General features: G+C 44.2%; 1 protein-coding gene across 5 annotated transcripts in view; it reads left to right on the plus strand.

Annotated features, from left to right (window-relative positions):
* Positions 1-1,309: 1,309 nt before the first annotated feature.
* EBPL (EBP like) overlaps positions 1,310-15,727 on the plus strand; it is a 94,965-nt gene continuing 80,547 nt past the window's right edge. For 3 of the 5 annotated variants that reach the window (XM_073795180.1, XM_073795181.1, XM_019936620.3), the window contains exon 1: positions 1,310-1,677. In XM_073795180.1, the coding sequence (XP_073651281.1) occupies positions 1,507-1,677 (171 nt within the window). In that variant the 5' untranslated portion in view covers positions 1,310-1,506. The remainder of the gene's footprint in view (positions 1,678-15,727) is intronic. The other 2 variants (XM_073795182.1, XM_019936619.3) reach the window with 2 other exon arrangements.

Below are 15,727 nucleotides of genomic sequence, written 5' to 3' on the forward strand. Positions count from 1 at the left end.
GTTATATGCTGGTATAAGTATATACTTAAAATTTCGTTTTTTTAAAAAATCTGAAATTCAAATTTATCTGGGCATTCTATATTTTACCTGGCTACCCCAAATTGAAAACACAGGCTTGATCAATAAGGGTTACAATCTTTTTAAACTCTGACTTCTTTGAGCACTTGAGAAAAATGTGTATTCTGTTGTTTTTGGATGGAAAAGGTTAAACATGGTGATCGGAACAAAGGGGCACGTCACTGAAGGAGAGCTATACAGTCGTCCCTCGGTATCCACAGGACATTGGTTCCAGAAGACCCCGTGTGTACCAAAATCCGTGCACGTTCAAGTCCCATTAGTTGTCCCTTCCTATCCACAGATGCGAATCCTGCGAATATAGAGGGCCGACTGTAGTTGTCAATATATATTAAGTATCTACTCACACTGCAGGGTCAAAAAGCAAAGGCCTTGGGGACACCCATTCATGGGCTCTGGCCTCGGCCCAGCCACTGAGCGTCCTTAGACAAATTATTTAATGTCTGAGCCTCTTTTCACATTTGTAAAATAAGAAAACACTGAACTCCTAGGGTTGTTGTGAAGATAAGATGCCACAGGTAAAAGCATCTAGTACCAAGCTGATGTGGCCTATTGCTCCTCTCCCTCATACTCTTGCTGCTTTTTGGATTTTTTAAAAAAAATTTTTTCGCTGCGTTGGATCTTCGTTGCTGTGCGTGGGCTTTCTCTAGTTGCGTCGAGCAGGGGCTACCCTTTGTTGCGGTGTGCAGGCTTCTCATTGCAGTGGCGTCTCTTGTTGCGGAGCACTGGCTCTAGGTGCCCGGGCTTCAATAGTTGTGGCACATGGGCTCAGTAGTTGTGGCTCGTGGGCTCTAGAGCACAGGCTCAGTAGTTGTGGTGCACGGGCTTAGTTGCTCTGTGGCATGTGGGATCTTCCCAGACCAGGGATACAACCCGTGTTCTCTGCACTGGCAGGCGGATTCTTAACCACTGCGCCACCAGGGAAGTCCCTGCTTTTTGGATTTTTAAGATATAGGGTCAGAGTAAGCCACAAGGGCTTTAAAATGCCTAGTGGTGGTTGCTTGCAAGAGCCTAATTAGAACCTTTTGTCCCTAAAATTCTCCCCCCTCTATTGGCAAAATTTCCACCATCTGGATTTCACTTTGTGGTGTAAGGCTTTGAACCTTGTTAAAAATCACACTGCGTCAAATGGTGTGGCCCTATTACCAGCCCTTCGGGCGTGGTCTGGTAATAGGTTTGGTTCCGGCAGTAAAGCGAGGAGGTGAGCACGTTCCTGGCTTAAGAAAACCTCCGGGCTCTCGTAGCCAGCGACTCGGCGGGGCGGCTGGGCGGCCGGGCGGCTGGGCGGCCGGGCGGAAGGGTAAGCCTCCGTCCGCTCCGCTCCGCCCCGTCCCGGCCGAGTAGCCCCGCCCCCTCGCCGCCCCGCTTCTCCCGCCGCACCGGGCAATCCTGGTTGTTGGTGCCCCGCGGTCGGTGCCGGGAGCGGGAAGCATGCGCGGCGACTGGGAACTGGGCGCCGCGGCTGGAGGCCCGCTGCTGCTGTGCGCCGCGCTGCTGGCCGTGGGCTGCGCACTGGGTCTGCGCCTGGGCCGCGGGCTGGGGGCTGCGGACCGCGGGGCGCTAGCCTGGCTCTGCTTCGACGCCCTGGTGCACTTCGCGCTGGTAAGTGTGGTCGCCTCGGCATCGAAAACGCGGGCGGACGCCGCCTCTCTTGGGACCCTTCCCTCCCTCGTCCCAGAGAGTTTCCAGAAAACGACATGGACGACTCGGCGGCCCCGTCCCCTGTGGCGGGAGACCCGGGAAACCTGTGGAGGCCGCGGTGCCCGTGGCCTTTGGCCAGATACTACACCTCTCCGAGGTCCCAAGTCTGTAAAAAGAGAGCGCAGCCTCCCTATGTTGCCAATTCCTCTACCAAAGAAGAAAAAAAAAATCAGAAAACCGTGAAAATTGTTATTCGTGTACGGTGTTGTTAGTCGGTTGGTAAACTACAGAAAGGCCTGGCTTACTTAACATCTTATCCTGCACATAAATGTTGAACGTAATTGAGAGAGTTTTTGAATGCCCCAGAGGGAGCGGGGAGAGGTGATGAGGCGTGCTGGGCCCTGGACCAAAACCAGCCCCCCGCCCCGCAATAGTAATCACCATTTGTTGGGTGACGACTGTATGCAGGCACAGTACTGTGTTTAAAATTTCTGACCTATGAACACCCCGTAAGGTACTTGTTATTGTCCCCACTTTACAGAGGAGAAAACGGGCCCTGCAAAGTTAGGTGACTTTATAGTGCCACACAACTGGCATGATTCAGAGTCAGGTTTAGTCTGGCTCCAAAGCTTGCACTTTCTTTCACGCCAGGCTTTAGGAAACATATCCTTAAAAGTTCAACTCACTTTATAAATGGCCAGGACGGTTGTATTTAAGGGATTCTATTGAAAATGCCCCCATCCCTGTGCACGCACTTCTTATTTTAAAGCTTTGTTTAAAACTATGCCACAATATCTTTTTTTGCAAATTTGACCTTGCTTAAATCTAGGCAAACCTATAGCTAATGTGAAGCCAGAGTCTATACAATCCATCCTCCTCGGCAGCTGTGGATTCAACCAGTGGAGAATAGAAAATACCAGAAAGAAAAAAAAAATCCAGAAATTTCCAAAAAGCAAAACTTGCATTTGCCACCCTCACAACCTACTTCCCCGCAGCTATTTACATAGCGTTTCCATTGTGTGAGGCATTAAAGGTAAGCTAGAGAGGAGTTAAAATATAAGGGAGGATGTCAGGTTCTATGCAAATACTACTTCATTTTTACCTAAGGGACTGGAGCATTTGCGGATTTTGGTATCCCCAGGGGTCCTGGAAGCAATCCACCTGAGGATACTGAGGGAGAGATGGAGTATTGAGAAAGAAAGAGAAAGCAAAGTTTTGGATAATCATCTAGGGCTATAGATGTTTATCCGTTGGATATGTGCACATACCAGATGTTGCTGGAATGATGAAATTCCTTCTTTCCTAATAGTCAACTTGTGGAGACAACAGACAGTAAATACTTCCCTTAACTCCTTTATTTATAGAATTGATTTTTAAGCTGTCAGTGAACACAAGGTGTCCCAAAGAACAGGGGCAGTAAAACAGGTTGCTAGGCCCACTTAAGAGAGTATTATATTTTAGACACACAAAAAAGTTATAAAAACACTAAAACATATACATATATGTCTTCCACCTGGTTTAAAATTAATTATACTTTTCACTCACAGACTGTGACAGGTAGCACTACACACATCTCCATTTGTGGCAACTTAAGGTGTAGCCCCATGGGTGGAATCATTGCTCCACTCTCCCCCGTCCTTGTTCTAAAGGAAATGCCTCCCTGCCCCCACCCACGGCCCCATCTTGTGCCGTTTACCTGTCCCAGCTGCAAAACATCCCACTGTTTGCACCATATCTTAGTTCTTTAATTCTAAAATGTACATTTTTTCGCATGTTGCAACAATGAATGACATAACCACTGTGGCTTCTTTTGTTGATATTTTATGTCTCTGGGATTGGGATATATCTTACAATTGATGAAGAAATATGATAAATAAAAACAGGCCCGTTAATATTGGCTGGTTAAATTTACTATTTACACACTATTTCAACCAGCATCTTGGTACACAAGTCTTAGAGATTGGTGAGAAGGCACTTGACTAAGTGGTTGAGGCCTGCAAGACAAATGCATGTCCGTATTATCTTTGGGATAATTGGGCGTTCGTTGCAAGAATACCTAGAAATGTGGCAGGAGCTAAGATTGGAATGTAGAGGCTGGAGGAGATCTGAAACCACAACTCACTTGTTCCCACTAGAACCTAAGCTGCTTCTCCTCACCCCTTTTGCCTTTACTTCTCAAATAGAGGAGATGTTTGGGTTTGTTGGCCGCCATCAAATGCAGAGCTCCCCTATTGGACAGAGTTTCAGGCCAAGCATTCCCAGAGGTAGTTCACCTCCCAGATGTCCAGCCAGACTGTGGTTATTCGGGGCTGCAGAACTGACCTTCAGGTTAGTCAGCTATGGCCAAGATGAAGGTCTGGTTCGTTTCTCATCTGGTAGGAGCCATGGTGACATACGTGAGGAAATCAATGGCGTGACTCACCATCCCTCAAAAGTTGGCAATAGGCATTTCTTGCACTGGTGCTTCATGGGTTTTCCCTCATCTGCGATCTAAGTATAGCATTCTAGGCATGGCCAGAGCCTGGAAGCAGGATGTGTACTCCTATGTTTGGGAAACATCTGGAAGTCCAGATTGATTAGAGCACAAGATTTACATAGGGTAAGATTCCAGCAACATCTCTCCAACTGACAAACATCTACAGACCTAGATGATTATTGAAAACTTTGCTTTCTCTTTCTTTCTCAATACTATAATCCTCCTTTGGTATGCATGGTAGGTTGCTTCCATGACCCCTGAGGATACAAAAATCCTCAAATTCTCAAGTCCCTTATATAAAGTGGGAGGACAGGCAGGAAAGGGAACTTGAATGACAGGTAAGACTTGGAGTTTTATTCTGTGGTAGGAAGCCATTGAAGGGTTTCAAGCAAGGAAGTATGGCCAAAGTAGATCTTGCAAAAGATAGTTTGGTGGTGGTATAAGTCAAACTGTAAGGGGTCTGAGATTTTACCCTTCTTACAAGTTAAACAAGTTAGCCTGTTTGATTCCCCAAGCTCCACAGGGCAATACAGTGAGGGCCAGATGATACCTGCGCATGCTGGGGGTGCATTACAGGAGAAAACCCCCAAATTAGGCTCCTTTCTTATATGGAGCTGCTGGTGACCTGCTCGTACTTCTCTCTGGGGGAGAGACTGTATCTTTACTCAGGCATGAAAACAAATCTTCTCTGGGGAAGAGGAGGCAAGGTCTTTTTCTCAGGAGGGAGATGTCTCTAAGCTCTACTTCCCTGGAATGTCTCCTTACATAAATATTCTTAAATTATGTGTAAATGCCTGTGCTCAGACATCCCAGACAGTGCAGGACTAGGAGATAGTCAAGGAGAATTGTCTCCCAACAGGTGCAGGGTGGATTGGAAAGGACAGTTCAGGGGCAAGAAGATCAGCTAAAAGCAATTGCAGTATTTTAGGAGTGAGAAGAAAGAGCTGAGCTAAGGTGATGGTGGAAGTTAAAACGGGGAGGAAAGATAAATACAAGAGACTTTGCAGGGGAGAATTTTGTAAGTCAAATTGACCCCTTTTACATTGTGGGTGGAGATGATCTTGGAGTTTAGAACCTGGCCGACATGGATAATGTTGATAACGTTAACAAAGACAGGAAAGTCGGATTTTAGAACTGTGAATCTGGGGCTGGGGGTGTGGTTGAGGGGAAATGGCCAGAGGCATTGAAAATGTAAGACCTGTTGGGAAAACAGGGCAGAATAGAGAGTTGGAAGTTCTTCATTGCCTTGGAGGAGACAACAGGAAGCCCTGGGGATGAGTGACTTCTGAGTAAGAGAAAACAGAAAGGTGAAAAGGCTGAGGGATGACAGCAGAGTCTTTTAAAATGTCTGCATTGAACAATCAGGGAGAGGAAGATCAGGAAGTGGAGAAAGTGGGAAAGACCAAGAACAGGATAGTGCTGGGTCCTGGGACCCAAGGGAGGGAATTTCAAGATCCTTGTTAAATGTGCAGCACCATTTAAAAAATTAAAATTTAACATTTAAAAAAAGGTGAAGACTGAGCCAGGGCCTCTGGGACCAGCCATCAGGAAGTCAGTGGTAGAGTAGTATTGCTTAAATGGAGGAACCAGGAGCCAGAGGCAGGGGCTTAGCAGGTAGGATAGAGAAGAAGTGGAGGCTGCATGTGCAAGACCTTCAGGAGATTTGGTGATGGGAGCAAGGAGAGTGTAGGAAGGCACCGGCTTAAAGAAAAATGGACAATCTAAGGGTTTTGAGTTTTATCCAGGGACCTTACTGAAGACTATGGGCCAGGAGACAACCTCTTGGGAGCTCTGAGGAAACTACTCCCAAAAGATGGGGGAGAAACCAGCTTGTTTATGGTTTTTGGCTCGGGAATACGTGCAGTCAGCCTACATCTTGGTAAAAGATCACTGCTAGTCGCAAAGAGCAGATATCTCCAGTTAATGATATCAGTGCTTTTCCATGTACAGGAAGATGCAAGGATCTGGCTCTTAAAAATTCTTCCTGAGATATGCGTCTAACTACCTATGGGGCCTGTTTTTCTGAAGCACAGAGTGTCTCACCCTGTCTTTCATCCCAAGTTCCTCTCAGGGTGCGTCAGCGACTGCAGTGGCTATTGACTTAATTCTTGTAGGGCTGGGAGCTCAGCAACACCCTTTGTTCTTCTTTGTTTACAAAGGAAAGCTCAAAAGACAGGCAGGGGCAGGCAAGAGACTCTGGGTTTAAGATGGGAAAGTCTGAGCCTGTTTGTGAGCAGGAGCCTGGTCAAGGGGAGAGTGAAGGGCAGAGGCGTGTGCGCACAGACACTGTGTGCTGCCTGGCCCCGTGAACTGACCTCCAGCAGAGCTGCGTCTGCCTGAGTCTACCACTTGTCCTCTGCTCAAGCCCCTTGACTAGTCATTCCCACCTTTTCATCACTGTGGAGCACAACTTGGGCTTGTCCGTCAGGGTGCAGGGCAGTTGTCACAGCAAATCTGGGCTGGGTAGTCTCTCCATTCATTCTGCCTTAACACCCACGGGCAGTCTTTCTTCAAGAAATCCTGAGGCTGCTTAAGTCCCTATTGATTTGTGTATTTTGGACATTACCCTTTTCCATTTAACATCACCATCTGTTCTTCGCCTTCCACCACAATAACTTCAGCCTCCGACCTTGGGACTTTCTAAAAATGTCTTCCTCCTCCTACTTTACCATGAGGTCTGAAGTTGCCTTTTAATTCACCGTCTGTTACTGGCTCCTGTTTTCCTTTCCTTTTTTGGCATCGTCATCTTCATCAGTTCTACTCTAAGCTAGATATCCTCTCTGGTAAATGAATTTATAGTCCTTGTGCTCTTTGGTGAGCCTGGTGAATCACAGTTAGTTTAGGTGTGTATTAATGGTAAATGTTTATTATGGTTAATTTTATGTGTCAGCTTGACTGGGCCATGGGGTATCAAAAAAGATTTTTTTTAACATCTTTATTGGAGTAGAGTTGCTTTACAATGGTGTGTTAGTTTCTGCTTTATAGCAAAGTGAATCAGTTATACATATATCCCCATATCTCTTCCCTCTTGTTTCTCCCTCCCTCCCACCCTCCCTATCCCACCCTCCCTATCCCACCCCTGGGATAGAGATCTGCACCGAGCAGATCTCCCTGTGCTATGCAACTGCTTCCCACTAGCTATCTATTTTACATTTGGTAGTGTATATATATCCATGCCACTCTCTCACTTTGTGCCAACTTACCCTTCCCCCTCCCTGTATCCTCCAGTCCATTCTCTAGTAGGTCTGTGTCTTTATTCCCGTCTTGCCCCTAGGTTCTTCATGACCATTTTATTTTTCTTTTTCTTTTTCTTTTTTTTTTTTTTGCGGTACGCGGGCCTCTCACTGTTGTGGCCTCTCCCGTTGCGGAGCACAGGCTCCGGACGCGTAGGCTCAGCGGCCATGGCTCACGGGCCCAGCCGCTCCGCGGCATGTGGGATCTTCCCGGACCAGGGCACGAACCCGTGTCCCCTACATCGGCAGGCGGACTCTCAACCACTGCGCCACCAGGGAAGCCCCTCATTGTAGTTTTGATTTGCATTTTTCTAATGATTAATGATGTTGAGCATTCTTTCATGTGTTTGTTGGCCGTCTGTATATCTTCTTTGGAGAAATGTCTATTAAGATCTTTTGCCCATTTTTGGATTGGGTTGTTTGTTTTTTTGATATTGAGCTGCATGAGCCGCTTGTAAATTTTGGAGATTAATCCTTTGTCAGTTGCTTCATTTGAAAATATTTTCTCCCATTCTGAGGGTTGTCTTTTCGTCTTGTTTATCGTTTCCTTTGCTGTGCAAAAGCTTTTAAGTTTCATTAGGTCCCATTTGTTTATTTTTATTTCCCTTTCTCTAGGAGGTGGGTCAAAAAGGATCTTGCTGTGATTTATGTCAAAGAGTGTTCTACCTGTGTTTTCCTCTAAGAGTTTTATAGTGTCTGGCCTTACATTTAGGTCTTAAATCCATTTTGAATTTATTTTAGTGTATGGTGTTAGGGGGTGTTCTAATTTCATTCTTTTACATGTAGCTGTCCAGTTTTCCCAGCATCACTTATTGAAGAGGATGTCTTTTCTCCACTGTATATTCTTGCCTCCTTTATCAAAGATAAGTTGACCATATGTGCGTGGGTTTATCTCTGGGATTTCTATCCTGTTCCATTGATCTATATTTCAGTTTTTGTGCCAGTGCCATACTATCTTGATTACTGTAGCTTTGTAGTATAGTCTGAAGTTAGGGAGCCTGACTCCTCCAGCTCCGTTTTTCTTTCTCAAGATTGCTTTGGCTATTCAGGGTCTTTTGTGTTTCCATACAAATTGTGAAACTTTTTGTTCTAGTTCTGTGAAAAATGCCAGTGGTAGCTTGATAGAGATTGTATTGAATCTGTAGATTGCTTTGCATAGTAGAGTCATTTTCACACTGTTAATCCTTCCAATCCAAGAACATGGTATATCTCTCCGTTTGTATCATCTTTAATTTCTTTCACCAGTGTCTTATAATTTTCTGCATACAGGTCTTTTGTCTCCTTAGTTAGGTTTATTTCTAGATATTTTATTCTTTTTGTTGCAATGGTAAATGGTAGTGTTTTCTTAATTTCACTTTCAGATTTTTCATCATTAGTGTATAGGAATTGAAGAGATTTCTGTGCATTAATTTTGTATCCTGCTACTTTACCAAATTCATTGATTAGCTCTAGTAGTTTTCTGGTAGCATCTTTAGGATTCTCTATGTATAGTATCATGTCATCTGCAAACAGTGACAGCTTTATTTCTTCTTTTCCGATTTGGATTCCTTTTATTTCTCTTTCTTCTCTGATTGCTGTGGCTAAAACTTCTAAAACTATGTTGAATAATAGTGGTGAGAGTGGGCAACCTTGTCTTGTTCCTGATCTTAGTGGAAATGATTTCATTTTTTCACCATTGAGGACGATGTTGGCTGTGGGTTTGTCATATATGGCCTTTATTATGTTGCGGTAAGTTCCCTCTGTGCCTACTTTCTGGAGGGTTTTTATCATAAATGGGTGTTGAATTTTGTCGAAAGCTTTCTCTGCATCTATTGAGATGATCATATGGTTTTTCTCCTTCAATTTGTTAATATGGTGTATCACATTTATTGATTTGCGTATATTGAAGAATCCTTGCATTCCTGGGATAAACCCCACTTGATCATGGTGTGTGATCCTTTTAATGTGCGGTTGGATTCTGTTTGCTAGTATTTTGTTGAGGATTTTTGCATCTATGTTCATCAGTGATATTGGCCTATAGTTTTCTTTTTTTGTGACATCTTTGTCTGGTTTTGGTATCAGGGTGATGGTGGCCTCATAGAGTGAGTTTGGGAGTGTTCCTCCCTCTGCTATATTTTGGAAGAGTTTGAGGATAGGTGTTAGCTCTTCTCTAAATGTTTGATAGAATTTGCCTATGAAGCCATCTGGTCCTGGGCTTTTATTTGTTGGAAAATTTTGTTGTTGTTCTTGGAAGATTTTTAATCACAGTTTCAATTTCAGTGCTTGTGACTGGTCTGTTCATATTTTCTATTTCTTCCTGGTTCAGTCTTGGAAGGTTGTGCATTTCTAAGAATTTGTCCATTTCTTCCAGGTTGTCCATTTTATTGGCATAGAGTTGCTTGTAGTAATCGCTCATGATCCTTTGTATTTCTGCAGTGTCAGTTGTTACTTCTCCTTTTTCATTTCTAATTCTATTGAGTTGAGTTGTCTCCCTTTTTTTCCTGATGAGTCTGGCTAATGGTTTATCAATTTTGTTTTTCTTCTCAAAGAACCGGCTTTTAGTTTTATTGAGCTTTGCTCTCGTTTCCTTCATTTCTTTTTCATTTATTTCTGATCTGATCTTTATGATTTCTTTCCTTCTGCTAACTTTGGGGGGTTTTTGTTCTTCTTTCTCTAATTGCTTGAGGTGTAAGTTTAGGTTGTTTATTTGAGATGTTTCTTGTTTCTTAAGGTAGGATTGTATTTCTATAAACTTCCCTCTTAGAACTGCTTTTGCTGCATCCCATAGGTTTTGGGTCGTCGTGTTTTCATTGTCATTCGTTTCTAGGTATTTTTTGATTTCCTCTTTGATTTCTTCAGTGATCTCTTGGTTATTAACTAGTGTATTGTTTATCCTCCATGTGTTTGTATTTTTTACAGATTTTTTCCTGTAATTGATAGCTAGTCTCATAGCGTTGCGGTCGGAAAAGATATTTGATACGATTTCAATTTTCTTAAATTTACCAAGGCTTGATTTGTGACCCAAGATATGATCTATCTTAGAGAATGTTCCATGAGCACTTGAGAGGAAAGTGTATTCTGTTGTTTTCGGATGGAATGTCTTATAAATATCAATTAAGTCCATCTTGTTTAATGTATCATTTAAAGCTTGTGTTTCCTTATTTATTTTCATCTTTGATGATCTGTCCATTGGTGAAAGTGGGGTGGTTAAAGTCCCCTACTATGATTATGTTACTGTTGATTTCCCCTTTTATTGTTAGTATTTGCCTTATGTATTGAGGTGCTCCTATATTGGGTGCATAAATATTTCCAATTGTTATGTCTTCTTCTTGGATTCATCCCTTGATCATTATGTAGTGTCCTTCTTTGTCTCTTGTAATAGTCTTTGTTTTAAAGTCTGTTTTATCGGATATGAGTATTGCTACTCCAGCTTTCTTTTGATTTCCATTTGTGTGGAATATCTTTTTCCATTGCCTCACTTTCAGTCTGTATGTGTCCCTAGGTCTGAAGTTGGTCTCTTGTAGACAGCATATATATGGGTCTTGTTTTTTTATTCGTTCAGCCAGTCTATGTCTTTTGGTAGGAACATTTAATCCATTTACATTTAAGGTAATTATCGATATGTGTGTTCCTATTACCATTTTCTTAATTGTTTTGGGTTTGTTATTGTAGGTCTTTTCCTTCTCTTGTGTTTCCTGCCTAGAGAAGTTCCTTTAGCATTTGTTGTAAAGCTGGTTTGGTGATGCTGAATTCTCTTAGCTTTTGCTTGTCTGTAAATGTTTTAATTTCTCCGTCAAATCTGAATGAGATCCTTGCTGGGTAGAGTAATCTTGGTTGTAGGTTTTTCCCCTTCATCACTTTAATTATGTCCTGCCACTCCCTTCTCGCAGAGTTTCTGCTGAAAGATCAGCTGTTAACCTTATGGGGATTCCCTTGTGTGTTATTTGTTGTTTTTCCCTTGCTGCTTTTAACATGTTTTCTTTGTATTAAATTTTTGATAGTTTGATTAATATGTATCTTGATGTGTTTCTCCTTGGATTTATGCTGTATGGGACTCTCTATGCTTCCTGGACTTGATTAACTATTTCCTTTCCCATATTAGGGAAGTTTTCAACTATAATCTCCTCAAATATTTTCTCAGTCCCTTTCTTTTTCTCTTCTTCTTCTGGGACCCACATAATTCAAATGTTGGTGTGTTTAATATTGTCCCAGAGGTCTCTGAGACTGTCCTCAGTTCTTTTCATTCTTCTTTCTTTATTCTGCTCTGCAATAGTTATTTCCACTATTTTATCTTCCAGGTCACTTATCCGTTCTTCTGCCTTAGTTATTCTGCTATTGACTCCTTCTGGAGAATTTTTTTTTTTTTTTTTTTTGCAGTACGCGGGCCTCTTACTGTTGTGGCCTCTTCCGTTGCGGAGCACAGGCTCTGGATGCACAGGCTCAGTGGCCATGGCTCACGAGCCCAGCTGCTCCATGGCATGTGGGATCTTCCTGGACCGGGGCACGAACACGTGTCCCCTGTATCGGCAGGTGGACTCTCAACCACTGCGCCACCAGGGAAGCCCCTTCTAGAGAATTTTTAATTTCCTTTATTGTGTTGCTCATCACTGTTTGTTTGCTCTTTAGTTCTTCTAGGTCCTTGTTAAACGTTTCTTGTATTTTCTCCATTCTCTTTCCAAGATTTTGGATCATCTGTACTATCATTATTCTGAATTCTTTTTCAGGTAGACTGCCTATTTCCTCTTCATTTGTTAGGTCTGGTGGGTTTTTACCTTGTTCCTTCATCTGCTGTGTGTTTCTCTGTCTCCTCATTTTGCTTAACTTACTGTGTTTGGGGTCTCCTTTTTGCAGGCTGCAGGTTCATAGTTCCTGTTGTTTTTGGTGTCTGTCCCCAGTGGCTAAGGTTTGTTCAGTGGGTTGTGTAGGCTTCCTGGTGGAGGGGACTAGTGCCTGTGTTCTGATGGATGAGGCTGGATCTTGTCTTTCTGGTGGGCAGGACCACATCTGGTGGTGTGTTTTGGGGTGTCTGTGGCCTTGTTATGATTTTAGGCAGCCTCTCTGCTAATAGGTGTGGTTGTGTTCCTGTCTTGCTGGTTGTTTGGCATCGGGTGTCCAGCACTGTAGCTTGTTGGTCATTGAGTGGAGCTGGGTCTTAGCATTGAGATGGAGATCTCTGGGAGGTTTTCACCGTTTGATATTACGTGGAGCCGGGAGGTCACTTGTGGACCAATGTCCTGAACTTGGCTCTCCCACCTCAGAGGCACAGCCCTGACGCCTGGCTGGAGCCCCAAGAGCCTGTCATACACATGGCTCAGAATAAAAGGGAGAGAAAAAAAAAAAGAACGAAAGAAAGAAGAAAATAAAATAAAATAGTTATTAAAAAAAAATTATTAAAATTTTTTTTAAAGTAATAAAAAAAAAAAAAAGAGGGCTTCCCTGGTGGCGCAGTGGTTGAGAGTCCGCCATCTGATGTAGGGGATGCAGGTTCATGCCCCAGTCTAGGAGGATCCCACATGCTGCAGAGCAGCTGGGCCCATGAGCCATGGCTGCTGAGCCTGCATGTCCAGAGCCTGTGGTCCGCGGCGGGAGAGACCACAGCAGTGAGAGGCCCGCATACCGCAAAAAAAAAAAAAAAAAAGAAGGAGAAGGAAAGAAAGAAAGAAAGAAGAGAGCCATCAACCAAAAAACAAATCCACCAATGATAATAAGCGCTAAAAACTATACTAAAAAAACAGACAAACAAAAAAATAATGGACAGAACCCTAGGTAAAAGCAGAGCTATACAGACAAAATCACACACAGAAGCATACGCATACACACTCACAAAAAGAGAAAAAGGGAAATATATATGTGTATATATATATATATATATATATATATATATATATATATACACACACACACATATATATATCGTTGCTCCCAAAGTCCACCTCCTCAATTTGGGATGACTCATTGTCTATTCATGTATTCCACAGATGCAGGTACATCACGCTGATTGTGGAGATTTAATCTGCTGCTTCTGAGGCTGCTGGGAGGGATTTCCCTTTCTCTGTTCGCACAGCTCCTGGGGTTCAGCTTTGGATTTGGCCCCGCCTCTGCGTGTAGGTCGCCGGAGGGCGTCTGTTCTTCGCTCAGACAGGACGGGGTTAAAGGAGCAGCTGATTCGGGGGCTCTGGCTCACTCAGGCCTGGGGGAGGGAGGGGTACGGATGCGGGGCGAGCATGCGGCGGCAGAGGCAACATGACATTGCACCAGCCTGAGGCGCGCCGTGCGTTCTCCCGCGGAAGTTGTCCCTGGATCCCAGGACCCTGGCAGTGGCGGGCTGCACAGGCTCCCAGGAGGGGAGATGTGGATAGTGACCTGTGCTCGCACACAGGCTTCTTGGTGGTGGCAGGAGCCACCTTAGCGTCTCATGCCCGTCTCTGGGGTCCGCGCTGATAGCTGTGGCTCGCGCACGTCTCTGGAGCTCCTTTACGCGGCGTTCTTAATCCTCTCTCCTCGTGCTCCAGGAAACAAAGAGGGAAGAAAAAGTCTCTTGTCTCTTCGGCAGCTCCAGACTTTTTCCCGGACTCCCTCTCAGCCAGCCGTGGTGCACTAACCCCCTGCGGGCTGTGCTTACGCCGCCAACCCCAGTCCTCTCCCTGCGTCTGACCGAAGCCCGAGCCTCAGCTCCCAGCCTCCACCCGCCCTGGCGGGTGAGCAGACAAGCCTCTCGGGCTGGTGAGTGCTGGTTGGCACCGATCCTCTGTGCGGGAATCTCTCCGCCTTGCCCTCCGCACCCCTGTTGCTGCGCTGTCCTCCATGGCTCCGAAGCTTCCCCCCTGGCCCCCCCACCATCTCCCCCAGTGAAGGGCCTTCCTAGTGTGTGGAAACCTTTCCTCCTTCACAGCTCCCTCCCAGAGGTGCAGGACCCGTCCCTATTCTTTGGTCTCTGTTTTTTCTTTTTTCTTTTGCCCTACCCAGGTACGTGGGGAGTTTCTTGCCTTTGGGGAGGTCTGAGGTCTTCTGCCAGCGTTCAGTAAGTGTTCTGTAGGAGTTGTTCCACATGTAGATGTGTTTCTGATGTATTTGTGGGGAGGAAGGTGATCTCCACGTCTTACTCGTCTGCCATCTTCAAGCTCCTCGGTACCCAGATATTATGACAAACGTTTTTCTGGGTGTTTCTGTGAGGGTGTTTTTGGATGAGGTTAGTATTTAAATTGGTAGAGTAAAGCAGAGTGCCCTCCCTAACATGGGTGGGCTTCATCCCATCAATTGAAGGCCTGACTAGAACAAAAATCTGGCCTTTCCTCAAGTCAGCAAGAAATCCTTCTGCCTGACTATCTTCAAACTGGGACCTTGGCTTTGTACTGCCCTTGGACTTGAACTGAAAAAATGGCTTTTCGTAGGTCTCAAGCCTGCTGGCCTTCAGACTAGATCGCCACCATTGGTTCTCCCTGTTCTCAGGCCTCTGGACTTAGAACTACATTAGCTTTCTTGGGTCTCTAGCTTGTTGACGACTCACCCTGCAGATGGTGGGACTTGTCAGCCTTCATAGTTGCATAAGCCAGTCCCTTATGATAAATCTCTTTAGATAGATAGATAGATCTAGGTAGATAGATAAACCTATATATACATACAGATTTAGATGTAGATATAATCTCCCAGTGGTTCTGTTTCTCTGGAGAACCTTAGTATAAACTTAGAAATGGTGCCTAATTAAAAGCCTAGGGAATGGCACCCATAATGACCCACTGTCCATTATTTAGGGTGTGGGTAGACAGCCCTTGTACTTCTGCAGACCAAAATTCAGTCTGTTTTCTAACATCATGAAGAAGGATGTTCCTTAGCAATAGGGATAGCTGTCTGTGTAGCCACATCTCAGAAATGATGTATTTTTCCGTTGTTCCTCATTTCCACAAAATTTGAGTGCCTGCTGGGGTACTTGCGTCTTGCTGTGCTAGATGTAAACAAAATGGATGGCCCTTGTCCTCTCAGAGCTTATGGAATAGCAGAGTTTTTCTCCTATTGTTTCATTTGGAGAATAATAGTTACTAATATCACTCTCAATGTGAAACCCATATGAGAAATTTCTTTCACAGATAAGTGCTAGGAGAAGCTTAATTTCTCCTAAAAAACAATTGGTCTATTTCTCTCTGAAGCAAGAGCAATATAAATGTTTCTCCTTTTCACTTTGGCTGCTTGGAAGCTCAGAATCACATTAAGCTCTATAATAACAACAAAAGATGGTCTGCATATAGACATTCTTATTGACCCTGATCCAAATTCAGGGTAAATTATGTATATTTTACCATTTAATGAATTTTTTTTGTTGTAATTG

Source organism: Tursiops truncatus, chromosome 18, assembly GCF_011762595.2.
Source record: "Tursiops truncatus isolate mTurTru1 chromosome 18, mTurTru1.mat.Y, whole genome shotgun sequence".
In the NCBI taxonomy this organism is placed as follows: domain Eukaryota; kingdom Metazoa; phylum Chordata; class Mammalia; order Artiodactyla; family Delphinidae; genus Tursiops; species Tursiops truncatus.